General features: G+C 34.4%; 1 protein-coding gene across 2 annotated transcripts in view; it reads right to left on the reverse strand.

Annotated features, from left to right (window-relative positions):
* The window catches only part of PHF14 (PHD finger protein 14), a 202,882-nt gene that overhangs the window by 115,239 nt on the left and 71,387 nt on the right, over positions 1-16,256 (reverse strand). For both annotated transcript variants that reach the window (XM_061197749.1, XM_061197750.1), the window contains exon 14: positions 11,142-11,310. In XM_061197749.1, coding sequence (XP_061053732.1) covers positions 11,142-11,310 — 169 coding nt within the window. The remainder of the gene's footprint in view (positions 1-11,141; positions 11,311-16,256) is intronic.

Below are 16,256 nucleotides of genomic sequence, written 5' to 3' on the forward strand. Positions count from 1 at the left end.
CCAGGGAAGCCCCTATACCTCACATTTGTAACAGATTTTCCACAAGAATGGCAAGACAAACTACTATATCAAAAAATGGGAAAGGACTTGAATAAGCTTTTCTCCAAAGAAAATATACAAATGGCCAATAAACACATGAAAAGATGCTCAACATTATTAGTCATTAGGGAAATGCAAACCAAAACTAAGAGATACAACATCACACCCATTAGGATGCCTATTATCAACAAATTAAAATAAAAAAAAAAAAAGTGTTGGCAAGAATATGGAGAAATTAGAACCCTTGTGTAATGCTGGTGAAAATGTAAAATGGTGTAGCTGCTGTGGAAAACAGTTTGGTGGTCACTCAAAGAGTATAACATAGAATTACCATATGATCCAGCAATTATACTCTTATGTATATAGCCAAAAGAACTGAAAGCAGGAACTCAAACAGGTGTTTGTAAACCCCATGCTTATAGCAGCATTACTGACAAAAGTCAAGAGGTGGAAGCAACCCAAGTGTTCACCAACAGATGAATGGACAAACAAAATGTGGTATAGACATACAAAGAAATATAATTCAGCCTTAAAAAGGAATGAAATTCTGACACATGCTACAACATGGATGAAGCTTGAGGATATTATGCTAAGTGAAATAAGCCAGTCACTTACATGAGGTATGCAGAAAAGGCAAACTGACAGAGATAGAAAGTAGAATGGTGGCTGCAAGAGGCTGGGCATAAGAAGGAATAGGGAATTATCGTTTAATGGGTATGGAGCTTCTGTTTGGCATGATGAAAAAGTTCTGGAAGTGGACGGTGGTGATGGTTGCACAACCCTGTGAATGTACATAATGCCTCTGAATTGTACATTTAAAATGATTAAAATGATAAAATAAATAAATAAATACATAAATAAATTAAAACCCTGAAGTATAGTATAATTACAAAGTATTACCGTTTCCGGATTATTCGAATGTCGATGTGTATATTTTAACCCTCCCATAAACAGTCTTAGGGATAAAAAATGAATACAACTGTGAAATTTAGAAAGAGACTTTTGGCTCTAGAAAAGATTGCAGATCATCTAATTTATTTTATAAATGAGGATACTGAGCGCAAACAGGGTAAGTTAAATTACTTATCCAAGGCCACATACAGGGTTATTGCCAGAGTATGGACCAGAATTCTAATTTATCATGTACTAGTCCAGGTACTTTCCACCACACACGAGGCTATCTTACAGGTTTTGATGCTGTCTAAAACACTCAAGAATTTGATTTTGTACCATTTATCTTTTACAGGGAATAATGCTACAAAAAAATTGTCCTAGAGAGGAAAATACCATTACATTTTAAATGGTTGATTATTTTCTCAAGCATAATTAGAAGTCATATCCATACATATTTCTAATTAAATAAACATGAAAGTTATTTAAGTTAAAAAAAAATGCTTCAATCAATCAATATACTAATGATCAAAATTTCCTTAACACAGGAAAAATTTAAAGAGAAATGAGCTATCCTAAAAAATGTTCACACCTATTTATCTGAAAAAACTGAATGAATGAAATATTAAGTGACTTTTTGCTGAAGGTGCTCTAAGTCATTAATCATCAATAACCTTAATTGATAAGTGAATCTGTACTAACACTAAGCTATTAAGATTTGATCCAATTTACTTCTTTAAAATTTTGCCAAGTTACTAATGCAAGAAGCTGTTGCCAGCCATCAAGATGCCTATCATAAAAACATATTGTAAGAAAGACAAATACGGGTGTTAGATGATATCTAAATGTGGTTCAAAATTTTTACACTAAATTTTATGCTAAAGGCTCCAATGCTTTTACAAGCATTCAGCTTGCTGTTACTTTAAAAATTTCAACTTCTTAATACAAAGGTTTGGGGCAGTGGAAAATAAAGACTTTCTCAGCCAGTAGAACACTTTCCTACTAGTATTAATAGTCAACTTGTAGTTTTGTTGCTCACCTCAATCTTCCGTCTTTCCTCTTCCATTTCAGTTATGTTACCTCTAGGGTAATTTAATGTACCTCTCATATGGACACTCTACCTTCTAGTTTATATTACATTATTTTAGGGTCAACTTTCTATCACCATAGTTCTTTGAGGACATAGACCATGTCTTCATTTTAGTGTTCTATTCAGCATCTACTGCCCAGTGCCTTACCTCGTTAGTTGCTCAATAGGTGTATACTGGAAAAATTAACCTGATCCATGGTTCAAGAGTAGGACAAGGAGTCACAAAGACCAGAGAGTATGGAAAGACGTGGATTCCCATGCAGGCAATTTTTACTGCTTAACTATTAAACTCAGGAATAAATATAAAGCACTCACACAAAAGATAATTACCTACAATTTTGACAATTGTGAAGAAAATATAACATCAATTCATGCTTCTATACATTATAAACGAAAGTTCATCTTAAAGTACTGTCTTCCCTTCACTGGACTCTGAAGGTTTACCCAAGAGGACAAAATAAAGATCAAACCACTGAGGCTGAGAATTGTGTTGTATGCATTACAAGTCACTATCTACCCTCTAAGTGATGTGAGATAAAGCTGAAAATTAGCAAAATCAGGGGAGATGAAATAACTACAGAATTACTGGGATCCGTAAAGGTGTAAAAAACAAAGCAATTAAGTCTTAAAACTAGAATACTATAACATCATAAAACAGACTGTGTGATACTAGACAGTGAATGCATCACATATCACTAAAACAGCAACCTACAAGGTCAGTGGTATTACAAGTTGTTCTGGCTTGATGCCAGAGACACAAACTGGAAAAGTGGAAAGAAAAGGATACTATTTTAAACTAGTAGAAAGAAAGTACTATAATAAAAATTCATAGTTGAAAGATTAGAACCACATAACATTTTAAGAAGTTCAAGAAAAGATATTTTATCTAATATAGGAATCAAAGGAAAACACTATATATGAAGTATGGTCATTTTACATTTAAAGGTGGGCTAGGTATATAAAACTAATACCTATAAAAAGGCTTTCATGCAGGAGAAGTAAAGCAATTCTCCCAGAGCAAAAGAAGCTGAATTATATTATGATAAATGAGATCCCAGTTCCCAAAACAAAACATTTTCATTCCTACAATAAATGAAAACTATATTTAAAAATTATCCCCAATTATTATTATTGGCTAATGCAGAAGTTAAAACTATTAGAGAAAACTGCTAGCTTTCTCCAGAATGCATAATTAGACATATGACAGTTATTATTTTATAAAGTGGTATTATCCCATTTATACTGAATATATGGATCCAAAGCATAGGCTCAACCACTAAAAAATAAATAAATTACATCAAAGCTGACTTCTGAAATATACACTGGCAATGGATGGTATAAATTGTAGGAATTCTGGAAGAAAGAATTGCTTAATGTAATCAAAATAAAAGGGGCTCTCTTTGTCAAAATCTCTAATGAGAAAAGCCCTATATTGATTTGTGTAGCTTTTATAAATAAGAGGAACAGAGGAAGAGAGTCATTGGGTTAACAAGGCTGACATCTATCACAAGAACCTTTATCTTTTAAGATTCTCTACTTCTCTCATGCTTCCTTTTAATTAACTAAAAAAAGAAAGGAAAAGAAATACAAGGGTGAGAAAAAATTTGTGACTCACCTGTAAATCAACGGCAAACACTGTGAGGGCTCCACTGGATATTCAGCAAGCTAGGGAAGGAGTTAAACGTCTCTCTGTCTCTTTTAAATACTGCTAAGCCTGTAAAAAGCCCACGTTCACCCTCTTTGGCCTACACTGAGGTTATCCTCTTGGTATTTTATAACTCTTCAGGTCACTGTCTGTATTTATGCTGTCAGTGATTCACATAACCGTTTTATTAAGAACTTCATGCTTGCCTTGCAGAAGGCTCAGAGCTGGGAGAATATGGATGAAAAAGACGGTATCACAGTCCTCTAAGAGGAAAGAAAAGGGGGCAGGAGTGGGGGTGGGGAAAGGAGTCTGGAAATGCTGCATTTTAGGGCACCCACCGTGTGCTGAGTAAGCACTACAGTAAGCACTTTTTAAGCTGCAGTTGGTTACTATGCTAGATTGTCTGTGGTCAATCTGGCACACACCACCACCACCACCCCCCTTGCTTACTCTGTCTAAGGGTGGAAACCACATTCCCCACAGTACCCCTTCCCTGGAGAGTTCCATGTCCGTAACCTCATACTTGAAGCAGATAAGTAAAGTGAAGGCCATTTTTTATCAGGAGGTCATGGGAGTCGGATGCTTGGCTTTTTCAGATGCTGTAGCCTTGCTGACCTTTCCATCAGCTCCCACTTCACAGTCCTGGCAGGCTTTGCAGACTTCCCCCACAAACTCTCACTTTTCTACCCACTCACCAGTGATGTTCAGGCTGAGGTCTTCACCATCAAGTTCTCTGACCTAATGTCAGCTCCTACCACCTGCTTGGTGCTTCAGGATAGATATTTCATTGACTGTTTCTCTGATGTTCAGCAGACCTCCTCTGACCTATGGTGACAGCTTTCTGGATATCCACGCCCTCAGCTATGCCAACCGTAGTATAAGGCCATAATTCTCCATAGAGTGGCTTCCATTTTCCTGACCAAACCCTTAGTCACTAAGCTGCTGGAAGCATGAAGATACTGTGACTCTAGCCCAAGAAATACCAGGAACAACTACTAGTAATCTCGTCTAGAAAGGCAGCCTAATAAAGTAGTTAAAGTATGGGCTCAGGAGCTAGCTAAATTTGATTCCTGTCTCTACCACTTTGAAGCTGTATGTCCTTATTAGATAGGTTACTTAAACTCTCTGCCTCAGTTTCTCATTTGTAAATGGCAATGATATTAGTTACTGCTTCATAGGGTAGCTACGACAATTGAATAAATATAAAATACACAGTAAATAACAGGTAAAGGTTAAATAGAAATATGCTTTTCAACCCTTTTTCTTCTTTAGACTTAGTCCTCCTATTTGTACCCAGTAATAAAAGAGAATAATGGCTACTGAGATGCTTAAATACTGGAGATGGGATATTTGTGAGTCAATCTAAGAAGATGTTACAAAGTCTTATCTCTGGAGCAGGAAACAACATGTGAAGAATTTTCTAAAACCAGATCGTTCCTCTTTTATTTATTAATACTTGAATATTTCTATGTTTTTTGAACTATCTCCATACTACTTTTCCATATGGCTCATTCTTCAATTTTTTTTTATTTTTTTGACAGATATACCTATAGGAATGTCAGATAATCAAAGTTCAAAATATGTGCCCTCATAATAAAGATAGATTCAAGGCATGTGAATTGGGTTGGAGAAGGGGAATGTTGGGAGAAAAGTTAAAGAAGACTTTAATTCTATTTTTAATTTCTTAGAACAAAAAGTATTCACATATTACTTTTATAGTTAAAACTTAATTTAAAAATAATTCTAACATTCAGAATGATAAATTTCAAAAACATTGATAACTAACAATTAAATATGATAACATTAAAATATGAAACAGAGAATCTCCATGTTTGTTTAAGAAGGGTATTTTCTGAAAGTATACTATTTTCATGCTTATACAGATAAATAGCTCTTTTAACCCATTTTTAAAAAAACACTGAAGCTTTAGTGCTATAATTTTTTTCAAACAACTTTTCTGGCTAATCTTTTTATGATCTTTGGGTAAAAATAATCTAGGCGAAAAAAGTAACACCGAGACTATTCACTTTGAAAAGCATCTATATCTTATTAAATCAACTGTCTCAAAATATGCTGTATTCCTTCAGATTTCTATAAATCCTTATTAAGGAAATCAGAGTAGATTGAAATAAAAAATGACTTTCCTCAGTATCCAAATAATAAAAATATAGTAAGGTTTAACAAAGTGTTCTACTCCCGTTGCACACTTTGGCCATGATAGATGGCAACTGCCTGTCAGCAGGAAAAAGTGGATGCCATTTTTCTAATAGCAGCCTTGTTTGGCACAAAAGCGGCACTGGAGCACAGAGACTGAGTCTATGGGCTCATCTCTCTTAACACTGATCAAACCAAGTGAAACAATCAAGGTATTTGTTGCTTAATCAAAAAAAACTGAGATGCGGTAAGCCAAATGTTTTAGGTAGATTTGGAGAGACTAGTTAGGAAAGAAAAAAAATAGTAAAGAAAACCACTATGTACTTCTCCAACTTCATTCTCAATGCAGAGCATACACTCTTTTTTCCCACAGCAGGTTTCACAGTACTCAATTTGGTGGGAAAAAAAGCAAACCAAAATAGACAACAGCAAAACAAACATATACTGGCAGTTCATACATACACATGCTGTCAGTGTGCTTATTGATTTGCTGCTTCTAATATTTTTCTTTTCTTTTTGTTTGATCTTTTTAAATACCAATTTCCTCGAGGTAAAATAACCTTCAAACATTTTATTAACTTCTACACTATTACACTGTAATTGACAAGATTAATGCCAATGTGCTTGCACAAGCTTGAAAAGGAAAACTGTTCACACCTAAATGAAAGTACAAAGAAAAGGAGTGTTAAATATAATATTTAATGTGAATGAACTCAGTTACATGAGTTAGTAAGTGGATATATGCCTGGCTTCCCACAGATAACACTACGCTATGGAACGACACATGACCATTTTGGTATCAGATCAGAATATCACATTCCCAACTATGCTATCTAATCATCAAATGTTTTTATAACTACTCCATTTGTACCTCAACTAAATGCTCTTCTACAGACCTCAGAAAAGACACTAGTTCTTAATTCAGGCTATCTGGGTTCAATTCCTATTCCTCTTACTATCTGTAAGATCACAGGTAAATTACTTAAGGTTTCTGTGCCTCAGTTTCATTTTGAGTAATATAGGAGTTATGATAGTTAAAAGTAACTTATTTTTTTAAAGAGAGAGTACGGTGGAGGATTACTACAGTATCTGGTATATGATCAATCCTCAGCAAATGTTAGGTATTATTATTATTAAACCATCTTATATAAAAGTAAACTAATTCCCCACATCCACTTCTGACTTACCTACCTTTGAAAAATGTAATGAAGTAAAATACACAAAGGTCAAATAATAGGAAGAAATACAGAATAATAAAATGGTTGGATTTATTAGCAGTATAGATTTAAAAAGATGTTAAATTAATAGTAGTAATATACCAGGATTTACTCAAATATTCCACAAAATGAATCCCTTCCTTCTCCCTTTCACTCCCTTACTACCACCATGATGTTATTTTTAAACATAAAGATATAAAGTATAAAAGGAGAGAAAGTAATAACAGATGGTAAGAAAAGATATTCAATAAAAATGGAACTTCAATCTATAGTAGCTCTGATCATTTTTTGTTTTTGATGATTCTTGGACAATTCCACAGAGACAGACTTCAAAAAAACAGATTAAAGAGCTATATATACTTAATTATACTGTAAAGTCTGAATTTTTAAAAATAAAATTATTCTAACAGAATATCAATTCATATATCGCACAAGATAGATTTCTGAAACAAGATGAAATCATTTTTACTAGCATGAAATAACCCCAAACTACTTTTCTAAAAACTGTGCTATCACTATAACCCAAGGGAACATAACAAACTTAACAGAAATGGAAAGTTTTAGAAGAGATGGTCATTTCAACAGTTTTACTGAGTGAGGTATTACTTTGAAATGAGAAACTGAAGTTTAAGTTCTGTCATGAATCCCCTATGTCACAAGGGTAAAATTTTCTTCAAAATTCTGATAGAATACTACGACTACTGTGAAATGAACTATATTTTGATGAATAATGGCAGGAAAAACAAAAACTAACAAAAGCAAAAATACTATTAGAAAGAATTTAAGGATGGATATCCCAAAATGCAAAATATGTACTAAAATAAAAGGTGTAAGTAGGAAGATACTAGGAACAACAATTGAAAAATTAAACAAAGGGAGAGATAAATCAGTTATTTATTGTGAAAGGTACTTGGTTAGACAAATTATTATTAGGCAGTAATATACTTGAATTCCCATAATTAACAGAGTGCTAAGAAAAGAAACTTTAAAATGTTAATACAACTCAAACAAAAATGACTGATAAAAAATTAAGGTAGGGACTTCCCTGGTGGTGCAGTGGTTAAGAATCCACCTGCCAATGCAGGGGACACGGGTTTGAGCCCTGGTCCGGGAAGATCCCACATGCCGCGGAGCAACTAAGCCCGTGTGCCACAACTACTGAGCCTGCGCTCTGGAGCCTGCGAGCCACAATTACTGAAGCCCGCGCGCCTAGAGCATGTGCTCTGCAACAAGAGAAGGCACCGCAATGAGAAGCCTGTGCACTGCAACGAAGACTAGCCCCCGCTCACTGCAACTAGAGAAAGCCCGTGGGCAGCAACAAAGACCCAATGCAGCCAAAACAAAAAATAAATAAATAAATAAATTTAATAAAAAAAAAAAATTAAGGTAACAATAGAAACTCAGCCAAGATCAAGATCAAGAGACTGATCATTCTCTTCTACATCTCTCAATTCTTAAGTTCCTCGATCTGTTACCTGACCAACTGAATATGCTCATCACAAGTTTTCTGAACTGCTGTATAGACTGATGGAGCAAAGGCAGAGAAGAATGAAAAGAGTAAGAGTAATAATCATAAATGTTATCCAGAGAGTTACTTTCAGACTTTAGTCTGCATAAGACTAACACCTAAGATATCTGCTTAGCCCAACCCCCTAATTCTAATTCATTAGCTCTAGGATGAATCCAAAGTCTACACTTCAACAAACACCCCAGGTGATCCTGATGCAAGGAATCTGTGGCCTCTAGAATACCATTTCCAAAGATGGTACCTCATGGTGCTCTATGCCACAATAAAATATTGTCTTGAAAAAAAGTGCTCTTTGATAAAATAAGTTAGGAAAAAGGATAAATAAGGAAAAGTAATCATTTTTCTAAACATTAGTATTTCTCAAAGCTTCAATATGCATTTGAATTCCCTCCAAAGAAAAAATAACCATACTATATTTCCTAAAATTACTGGGCATAGAATCCTTTCTCGTCTTTTACCTACCAACATCTACAAGAAGACTAAAACTTTAACACAAGAAAACTAGAGACAAAAAGTAAGATGAGAGGAATTGGACTAAATTAGAAAATTTAAAAGCTTCCTTGTAATTCTAGGCTGGAAAAGCAGACAGGTAAATTAGAAAAAAAAAAAAAAACCAGAATCCTCATTTATCTTAAGTAATACTAAACTATGGGCACATAAATATCACTATAATATGTACAAAATTCCCCTCTATGTTATAACTCCAAAGTTAAAAATGATAATACTGTTCCTAAGGATTTCTTTAAACAATAAAGAAACTAGAAAAAATGTTTCATAAGAGGATAATTTTGCAGACATAGACATAAGAAGTAATAAGTTTTTCTCTAAGATTTTAAGAATAGCTGCAGATAGTAGCAACAAACAGTTATAGAAAATATTTTAGAAATAGAAACAAACAGGCTTATTTAAAGAAGGAAAATTCTCTCTAGTTCATCTGTTAACAAAATATATTTGTGAAGTCTAAAAAATGTTTTAAACTAGTGGAAGTTACAGATAAAACTTTCAAGTTGATCAATTTAGAGCACTCAAAATTAACTACTTCAATTATCTAAAAGATAAAAATTCCCAGATTTGCCTCATTGATTTCAAATGAGTCCATAACACAAAACTGAATGAAATAATCTAAGTGATTTCTCTTAAACAAAATCTTTTAAGTGATTATATTGTAATATAGACGGTTACTACAGATTAAAAAAAACTTTTGAGAAAACTGTTAGTTTAAGGAGAAAAAAATTAAGACTCTCTAAAACCAAACAGATAAAACAAATGAATGATGATAACTAACCCTAAAAACATATTTACATCTCCCTCAGGGGAAGGCAGATTTTTTAAATGCGCCTGCCTTGGCTCAAGGTAAGAAGGTGAAAAATGTCTCCCCTAAGAATTCATAACTGCAAGCCACCCCCCATAGGTTTGGAGTAGAAATTAACACTACTCATGTAATGGAAGAGACACACATGCCAAACTTTTATTTAAAATGGTCTTAGGTTGGTAGAGCTCCCAGGCACCTGGTAATAACTCTGACCTCAAAGAATTTTCAGTGAGAAATAGGCTAACAACCTGATAGAAAAGCTGAATAAGACTTGCACATACATATCCTAGAAGAGGAAATACAACTGACCAAAAATATACAAATACATGCTCTAAGTCATCTAAGTGTTGAGGGAAATGCAAAATAAAATGTCCATGTACTATTTTACATGGATCACACTGGAAAGCATTAAAACATTGGACAAAACATGTTTGGGAGCAAAACTTATACCACTTATTCATTACTGGTATAAGTGTAAACTGGTTTGGAAAATATTGGAATTACCTAGCAAAACTGAAGATGCAGATATCCTATAACTAAGCAAATCCATGCCTTGCTATATACCCTATCTCCCTGTTACCATGCTGCAGGAGACATTTAGAAAGATATTTAAAAATGAGTTGTTTATAAAAGTAAAAAGATGGAAACAACAAAACTGCCAAACTATAGAAAAGATAAATTAATTATGATCTATTGTTTCAATAAAAAACTACATATTAGTGAAAATAAATGAACTACAATTACACAGATCAGCGTGTGTGAATCAAATCAAGATAATGTTGGTCAAAGTATCAAATAACAGGAAAAAAGTCTGACTCCATTTATACAAAGTTCAAACCCTGAAAAACTATGTGTTATTTATGAATACATATATACATACATATCAATACGTATAAAAAAAGGAGTGAATGAGAAGTACAAAGTTGAGAAACGAGGTGACCTCTGGGCTAGATGGATGGTGAAGTGAGTACTGAGGAATTCAAAGGTGACTTCAAAGGCTTTGGTAATATTCTGTTTTTGAAGTGGGTTTGTGAACACAATGGGCCTTCATTATTATTATGCTTTATGTTGAATATAAAAACTGTACATTCTCATGTATGATTGGTATATTTCATAATATAAAATAAACTTCTAAGAATAACCAATAGCAATATACATGTTTCTTTCATTGGCTACTGAGTATATGTTTACCCTTTGTCTTTCTCACCCCTTAAATTTTGACCTCAGAATTTTGTAATGGTTATGATAACTAGGGAATAAATTACCGTGTTTCTTATTGGAATCTTCTTGGGTTCTGGAGGCATATCCTGTGGAACAAATTTCACTGGTTCCTTAATCTGCCTCCTTGATCGTTTGGTCCCATCTGGTAAGGTTTCCATGGCCATGTCTGCTTCCATGTCACTGCTCCCTGCCTGGTCACATTCTGAACACTGCCTACATAAAGAAAAAAATATAAGTTCATACATTTATTTTTACCTTCCAGCATTAGCTATGTTTTCTATAAATACAAAATTCAGGTATATGTTTAGAATATATGAAAATATGCACAGGAACATGTGACCATAGGGTATACAACGACTATACATACAGAAAAGCACATACATTCCTGTAAGAGAAACAATAAGTATAATGCATCAAGCAATTCCATGTATCCCTAATAAGTATAATAAAAACACATGTAATACTGCCACATGTTTAAGTCAACCAACATTAAGAGGCCCAGTACTGATTAAAAAGATAGTTTCCATTAGGAAATCATGATTTTTCCTTAAGCGACATACACTGTGACACCAGAAAATCAAAGTCATTCATTGACCCTGACTCTACGTCTTGTCACAGCTATAATATCCTTGAATCTTAATTAATGGCAAGCTGTGCTGAATATACCAACTAAGGAAGTTCTGTAAAAACAGACTCTAAGAAGTGCTGAACAAAAATAAATGGATCATTTTGGTTCTTGGCCTATACTACGTATGTAAGAAAAAATATAAATTTATTTATGAAAAGAATGTATTAAAGTAGCATTTTTAGGGCTTCCCTGGTGGCGCAGTGGTTAAGAATCCGCCTGCCAATGCAGGGGACACGGGTTCAAGCCCTGGTCTGGGAAGATCCCACATGCCACAGAGCAGCTAGGCCTGTGCGCTACAACTACTGAGCCTGCAAGCCACAGCCACCGAGCCCGTGTGCCACAACTACCAAAGCCCGCACACCTCAAGCCCGTGATCCACAACAAGAGAAGCCACCGCAATGAGAAGCCCGCGCACCGCAACTAAGAGCAGCCCCCGCTCGCGCCAGCTAGAGAAAGCCCGTGCGCAGCAACAAAGACCCAACGCAGCCAAAAATAAATAAGTTAATTAATTAATTTTTAAAAGTAGAGTTTTTAAAAATATGGGGGGAAGATGGCAGAATAGAAAGCAATAGGAATCTGCATCTCAACCTAGACAACAATTACATTAGCAGAATCTGTCTGACTTATCTATTTTGGAACTCTGGAGTCTACTGAAGGCTTGCAACTTCCAGGGAAAGGCTGGCACAGGTAAATTACATTTAATTTTGGTCAATTTCAGCTCTTAGTACAGTAGCAGCTACCTATCCCCCATCCTAAGCCACATGGCAGGCAGCTGTGCACATGTTCCTGCAGCAGCATGTCACAGCTTTTAGGAGCCAGGTTGGACAAAATGAACCCTGTCCTCCAAACATTGGGGATCTGTGCTCTGATCACTGATTGCTGCTTCTCATCACATGATGGCAGACAAAGAGGTGGGTGACCCCTCCTATTATTGCAAACCCCACCCGTTGTTCTAAAGTGACTTCCAGGACTTAGAAGACTGGTACCCTTTACACCCCACCTTCATTTTTCTTTTTCCCCTTTTGGGAACCAGACATTAAAGACTAGCACCTTCAAAAGAAAAGGCATATATGGGAAAAAATTTTAAATGACCACACTTGCCCAGGGAAAGGCAAGACAGAAAAGACATGAGAAAACCATAAGTTTACACTTCAGGCTGTTACCCAGCACAAAGACAGCCCGCTACAATAAAAACAAACAAACAAATAAATAAATAACAAAACATAGCAAGCCCTGCGGATGGAGGAGAACCTCATTTCCAGGAAAATGGACATCTCATTTCCATTATTTCCATTGTTTCCCCTCTGTTTCTCATTTTGTAACTATAACCTTTGTCAGTACATTCTCCAACTTCTCATGCTCATTCTCACCCCCACCAAAAGTAATACATTTAGGTGACAAAGAAACTTGCTTTAGAGCACTCAGATAATAGAAATGTTATGCTCTGAAAACCACAAAACACTGAACAACTCAGAAAAATCTAAACAAAATGTAACTGCCAAAGCAGAAATTTATCTATTCCTATTTCAAGACAACTGCCACATGATACCTGCAGAACAAAAAGCCAACACAGATGAAAACACTACCTGCAACTCTTTCAGCAATCTGTTAAACTCTATAGTCCTCCTCTTTTTTTGTTTTGTTTTGTTTTGTTTGACATGGACCATTTCTGAAGTCTTTATTGAATTTGTTACAATATTGCTTTTGTTTTATGTTTTGGTTTTCTGGCCTCAAGGCATGTGGGATCTTAGCTCCCTGACCAGGGATCGAACCCGCCCCTGCATTGGAAGGCGAAGTCTTAACCACTGGACCGCCAGGGAAGTCCCTATAGTCCTCATCTTATAAATAGCCTTTAAGATATGAAAAAGCATCTCTGCTACATTAACCGGTACACAAGATCCTAAAAAATAATAACTGAGGATAAAGCCATGGCCTGTCCAATTCCATGGAATTACATATATTTGGGGGAAAGTCATAATTATCTTTCATAATATCAAAACACATACCTGGCTTCTTTTAGTAATCCACTAAAAAATAAATTAATTAATAAAAAAATAGAAAAAAAAATAATCCACTAAGCTGCTATTATCTATGAATTTAGCTAAACTCACCTTAATCCTGTATATTTTTACTTAATATATTCTATTAGGGAAGAGAATCTATAACATCTATAATTCCTATGCATAGTACTAAAGATAACCTTATGTAATCAAAAAATTCCATTAATTAAAAATGGATTTTTAAAGTATAAATAATGAAAATTCTGGTAAGGAATTTATGACAAAGCACTACCTTCATACTGAAATACTAAGAGATTTTCCTCAATTTGCTGTACCTTCCTGATCCCCAGCACCCTACACTACAACTTATGTTCAGAATAATTACCTAAGGAGGTTTTAAAAATCTTAATTACTAAAGAAAAATAATTTTTATTGTATAATGCTAAAACAAGGAAGAATACTAATTTAATCTATAGAATATTTAATTTGCATAAGGCAAAGAAAAAAGATTTTATGAATTTTTAAACATAATAAATCCAGTAACACTCTATTTCCCAAATATTATAAATAATTTATGATTCACTTTTTTTTCCTTTATAAATTACCTCTTTTGGTCTTCAAAGATTTCATACCATAGTTTTTTTTTCTTATTTCTAAGCCTTTTCCCATGCTTTCCCCACTTTTTAGAGGGAAATCTTCAAAGGTGCCTATAGAAAACTACATCAGGGAAATACAAATCAAAACTACAATGAGATATCACCTCAAATCTGTTAGAATGACTGTCATAAAAAAGACAAGGGATAACAAGTGCTGCTGAGGATATGGAAAAAAGGGAAACCTCATGCACTGCTGGGAATGTAAACTGGTATAGCCACTCTGAAAAGCAGTGTGGAGATTCCTCAAAAAATTAAAAATGGAACTATTGTATGAGGCAGCAATTCCACTTCTGGGTATTTATCCAAAGCAAATGAAATCACTATCTTGAAAAGATATCTGCACTCCCATGTTCACTGCATCATTATTTACAATAGCCAAGGCATGGAAACAACCTGTGTCCATCAACAGATAAACGGATAAAGAAAATGTGGTCTATATATACAATAGAGTATTATTGAGCCATAAAAAAGAAGAAAATCCTGGCATTTGCAACAACATGGATGGACCTTGAGGACATTATGTTAAATGAAATAAGTCAAAGGCAAATACTGTATAATCTCACTTATATGTGAAATATTAAAAACAAACTCACAGAGAATGGACAGGTGGTTGCCAGAGGCAAGTGGAGGGGGTGGGCAAAATGGGTAAAGGTGGTCAAAAGGGACAGACTTCCAGTTACAAAATAAATAAGCCCTGAGATGTAATGTACAGCATGGTGACTACAGTTAATAATACTACACTGTATGTTTGAAAGTTGCTAAGAAAGTAGATCTTAAAAGTTCTCATCACAAGAAAAAAAAATTTGTTTGGTGATGGATGTCAACTAAACTTATTGTGGTAATTACTTCACGATATACCTATATCAAATCATTACGTTGTACACCTAAAACTAATAAAATGTTAAATGTCAATTATGTCTCAATTAAAAAAAAAAGAGTTAATGGGAGAAAGGGAAGACAAATTATGAAGACAAACATGGGGAAAAACTACCTGCAAAATTCTTCATAGAAGGGTTTGTGCTACATATTTTCTTTCTGTCTTTAAAGAATAAATAAAAGTATATCCAGAGAATAAAAGGATAAAAGAAAAAACGATTTTATGAATTTTTAAACGTAATAAATCTAGTATCACTCTATTTCCCAAATATTATAAATACTTTATGATTTACTTTTTTTTCCTTTACAAATTACCTCTTTCAGTCTTCAAAGATTTCACACCACAGTTTTTTTCATGGATGGACCTTGAGGACATTATGCTGAGTAATATTTTTTAAGTAATATTACTCAATTCTCTGTCAAGTAATACTCTTCATAGTATTCTTTAAATAATTAGAAAATGCAAGACAAATTCTGATCAGATGGGTGGTGGAAACATAAGATTAGTACCCCAAAATTAAAATAAGTATTTACTATTTGAACTACTCTAACGAATCAAACCCTTACTGTTTATTTAAACCTTACCAGGCTTGTCTTAGAAAGAATGTAAGGTAGTGTTCAAAATTATATATTTTAAAAAACAAACCAAGATAACATAAACTAAAAGTGAAACAAAATACGTTTCAAACACTGGGAGTAGGTACAAACAAAACAGAGTGTAGATTACACCTTTACTAGTGCCTCTACCCCCTGCCAAATGCCTCACCCACCTAATATTCTTCTTCATCTGATTTATCCATCTCTAATCTAACCTAAGAAGTCCTTGGGTTTTCCCCTCTCCTCCTCCTGGGCAGCTCAGCATTACTGGAGAAAAATCAATTAATCACACTTACTGAACAAATTCACTGAACATTCTTGCTATATAGCCTCAGCAAGTCAGTTATCTCTGATTTTTTTCCCACAGTAGCTGGTGCAAACTAATTCCTCTCTTCTCAAGCC

Source organism: Eubalaena glacialis, chromosome 8 (genome assembly GCF_028564815.1).
Source record: "Eubalaena glacialis isolate mEubGla1 chromosome 8, mEubGla1.1.hap2.+ XY, whole genome shotgun sequence".
Taxonomy (NCBI): domain Eukaryota; kingdom Metazoa; phylum Chordata; class Mammalia; order Artiodactyla; family Balaenidae; genus Eubalaena; species Eubalaena glacialis.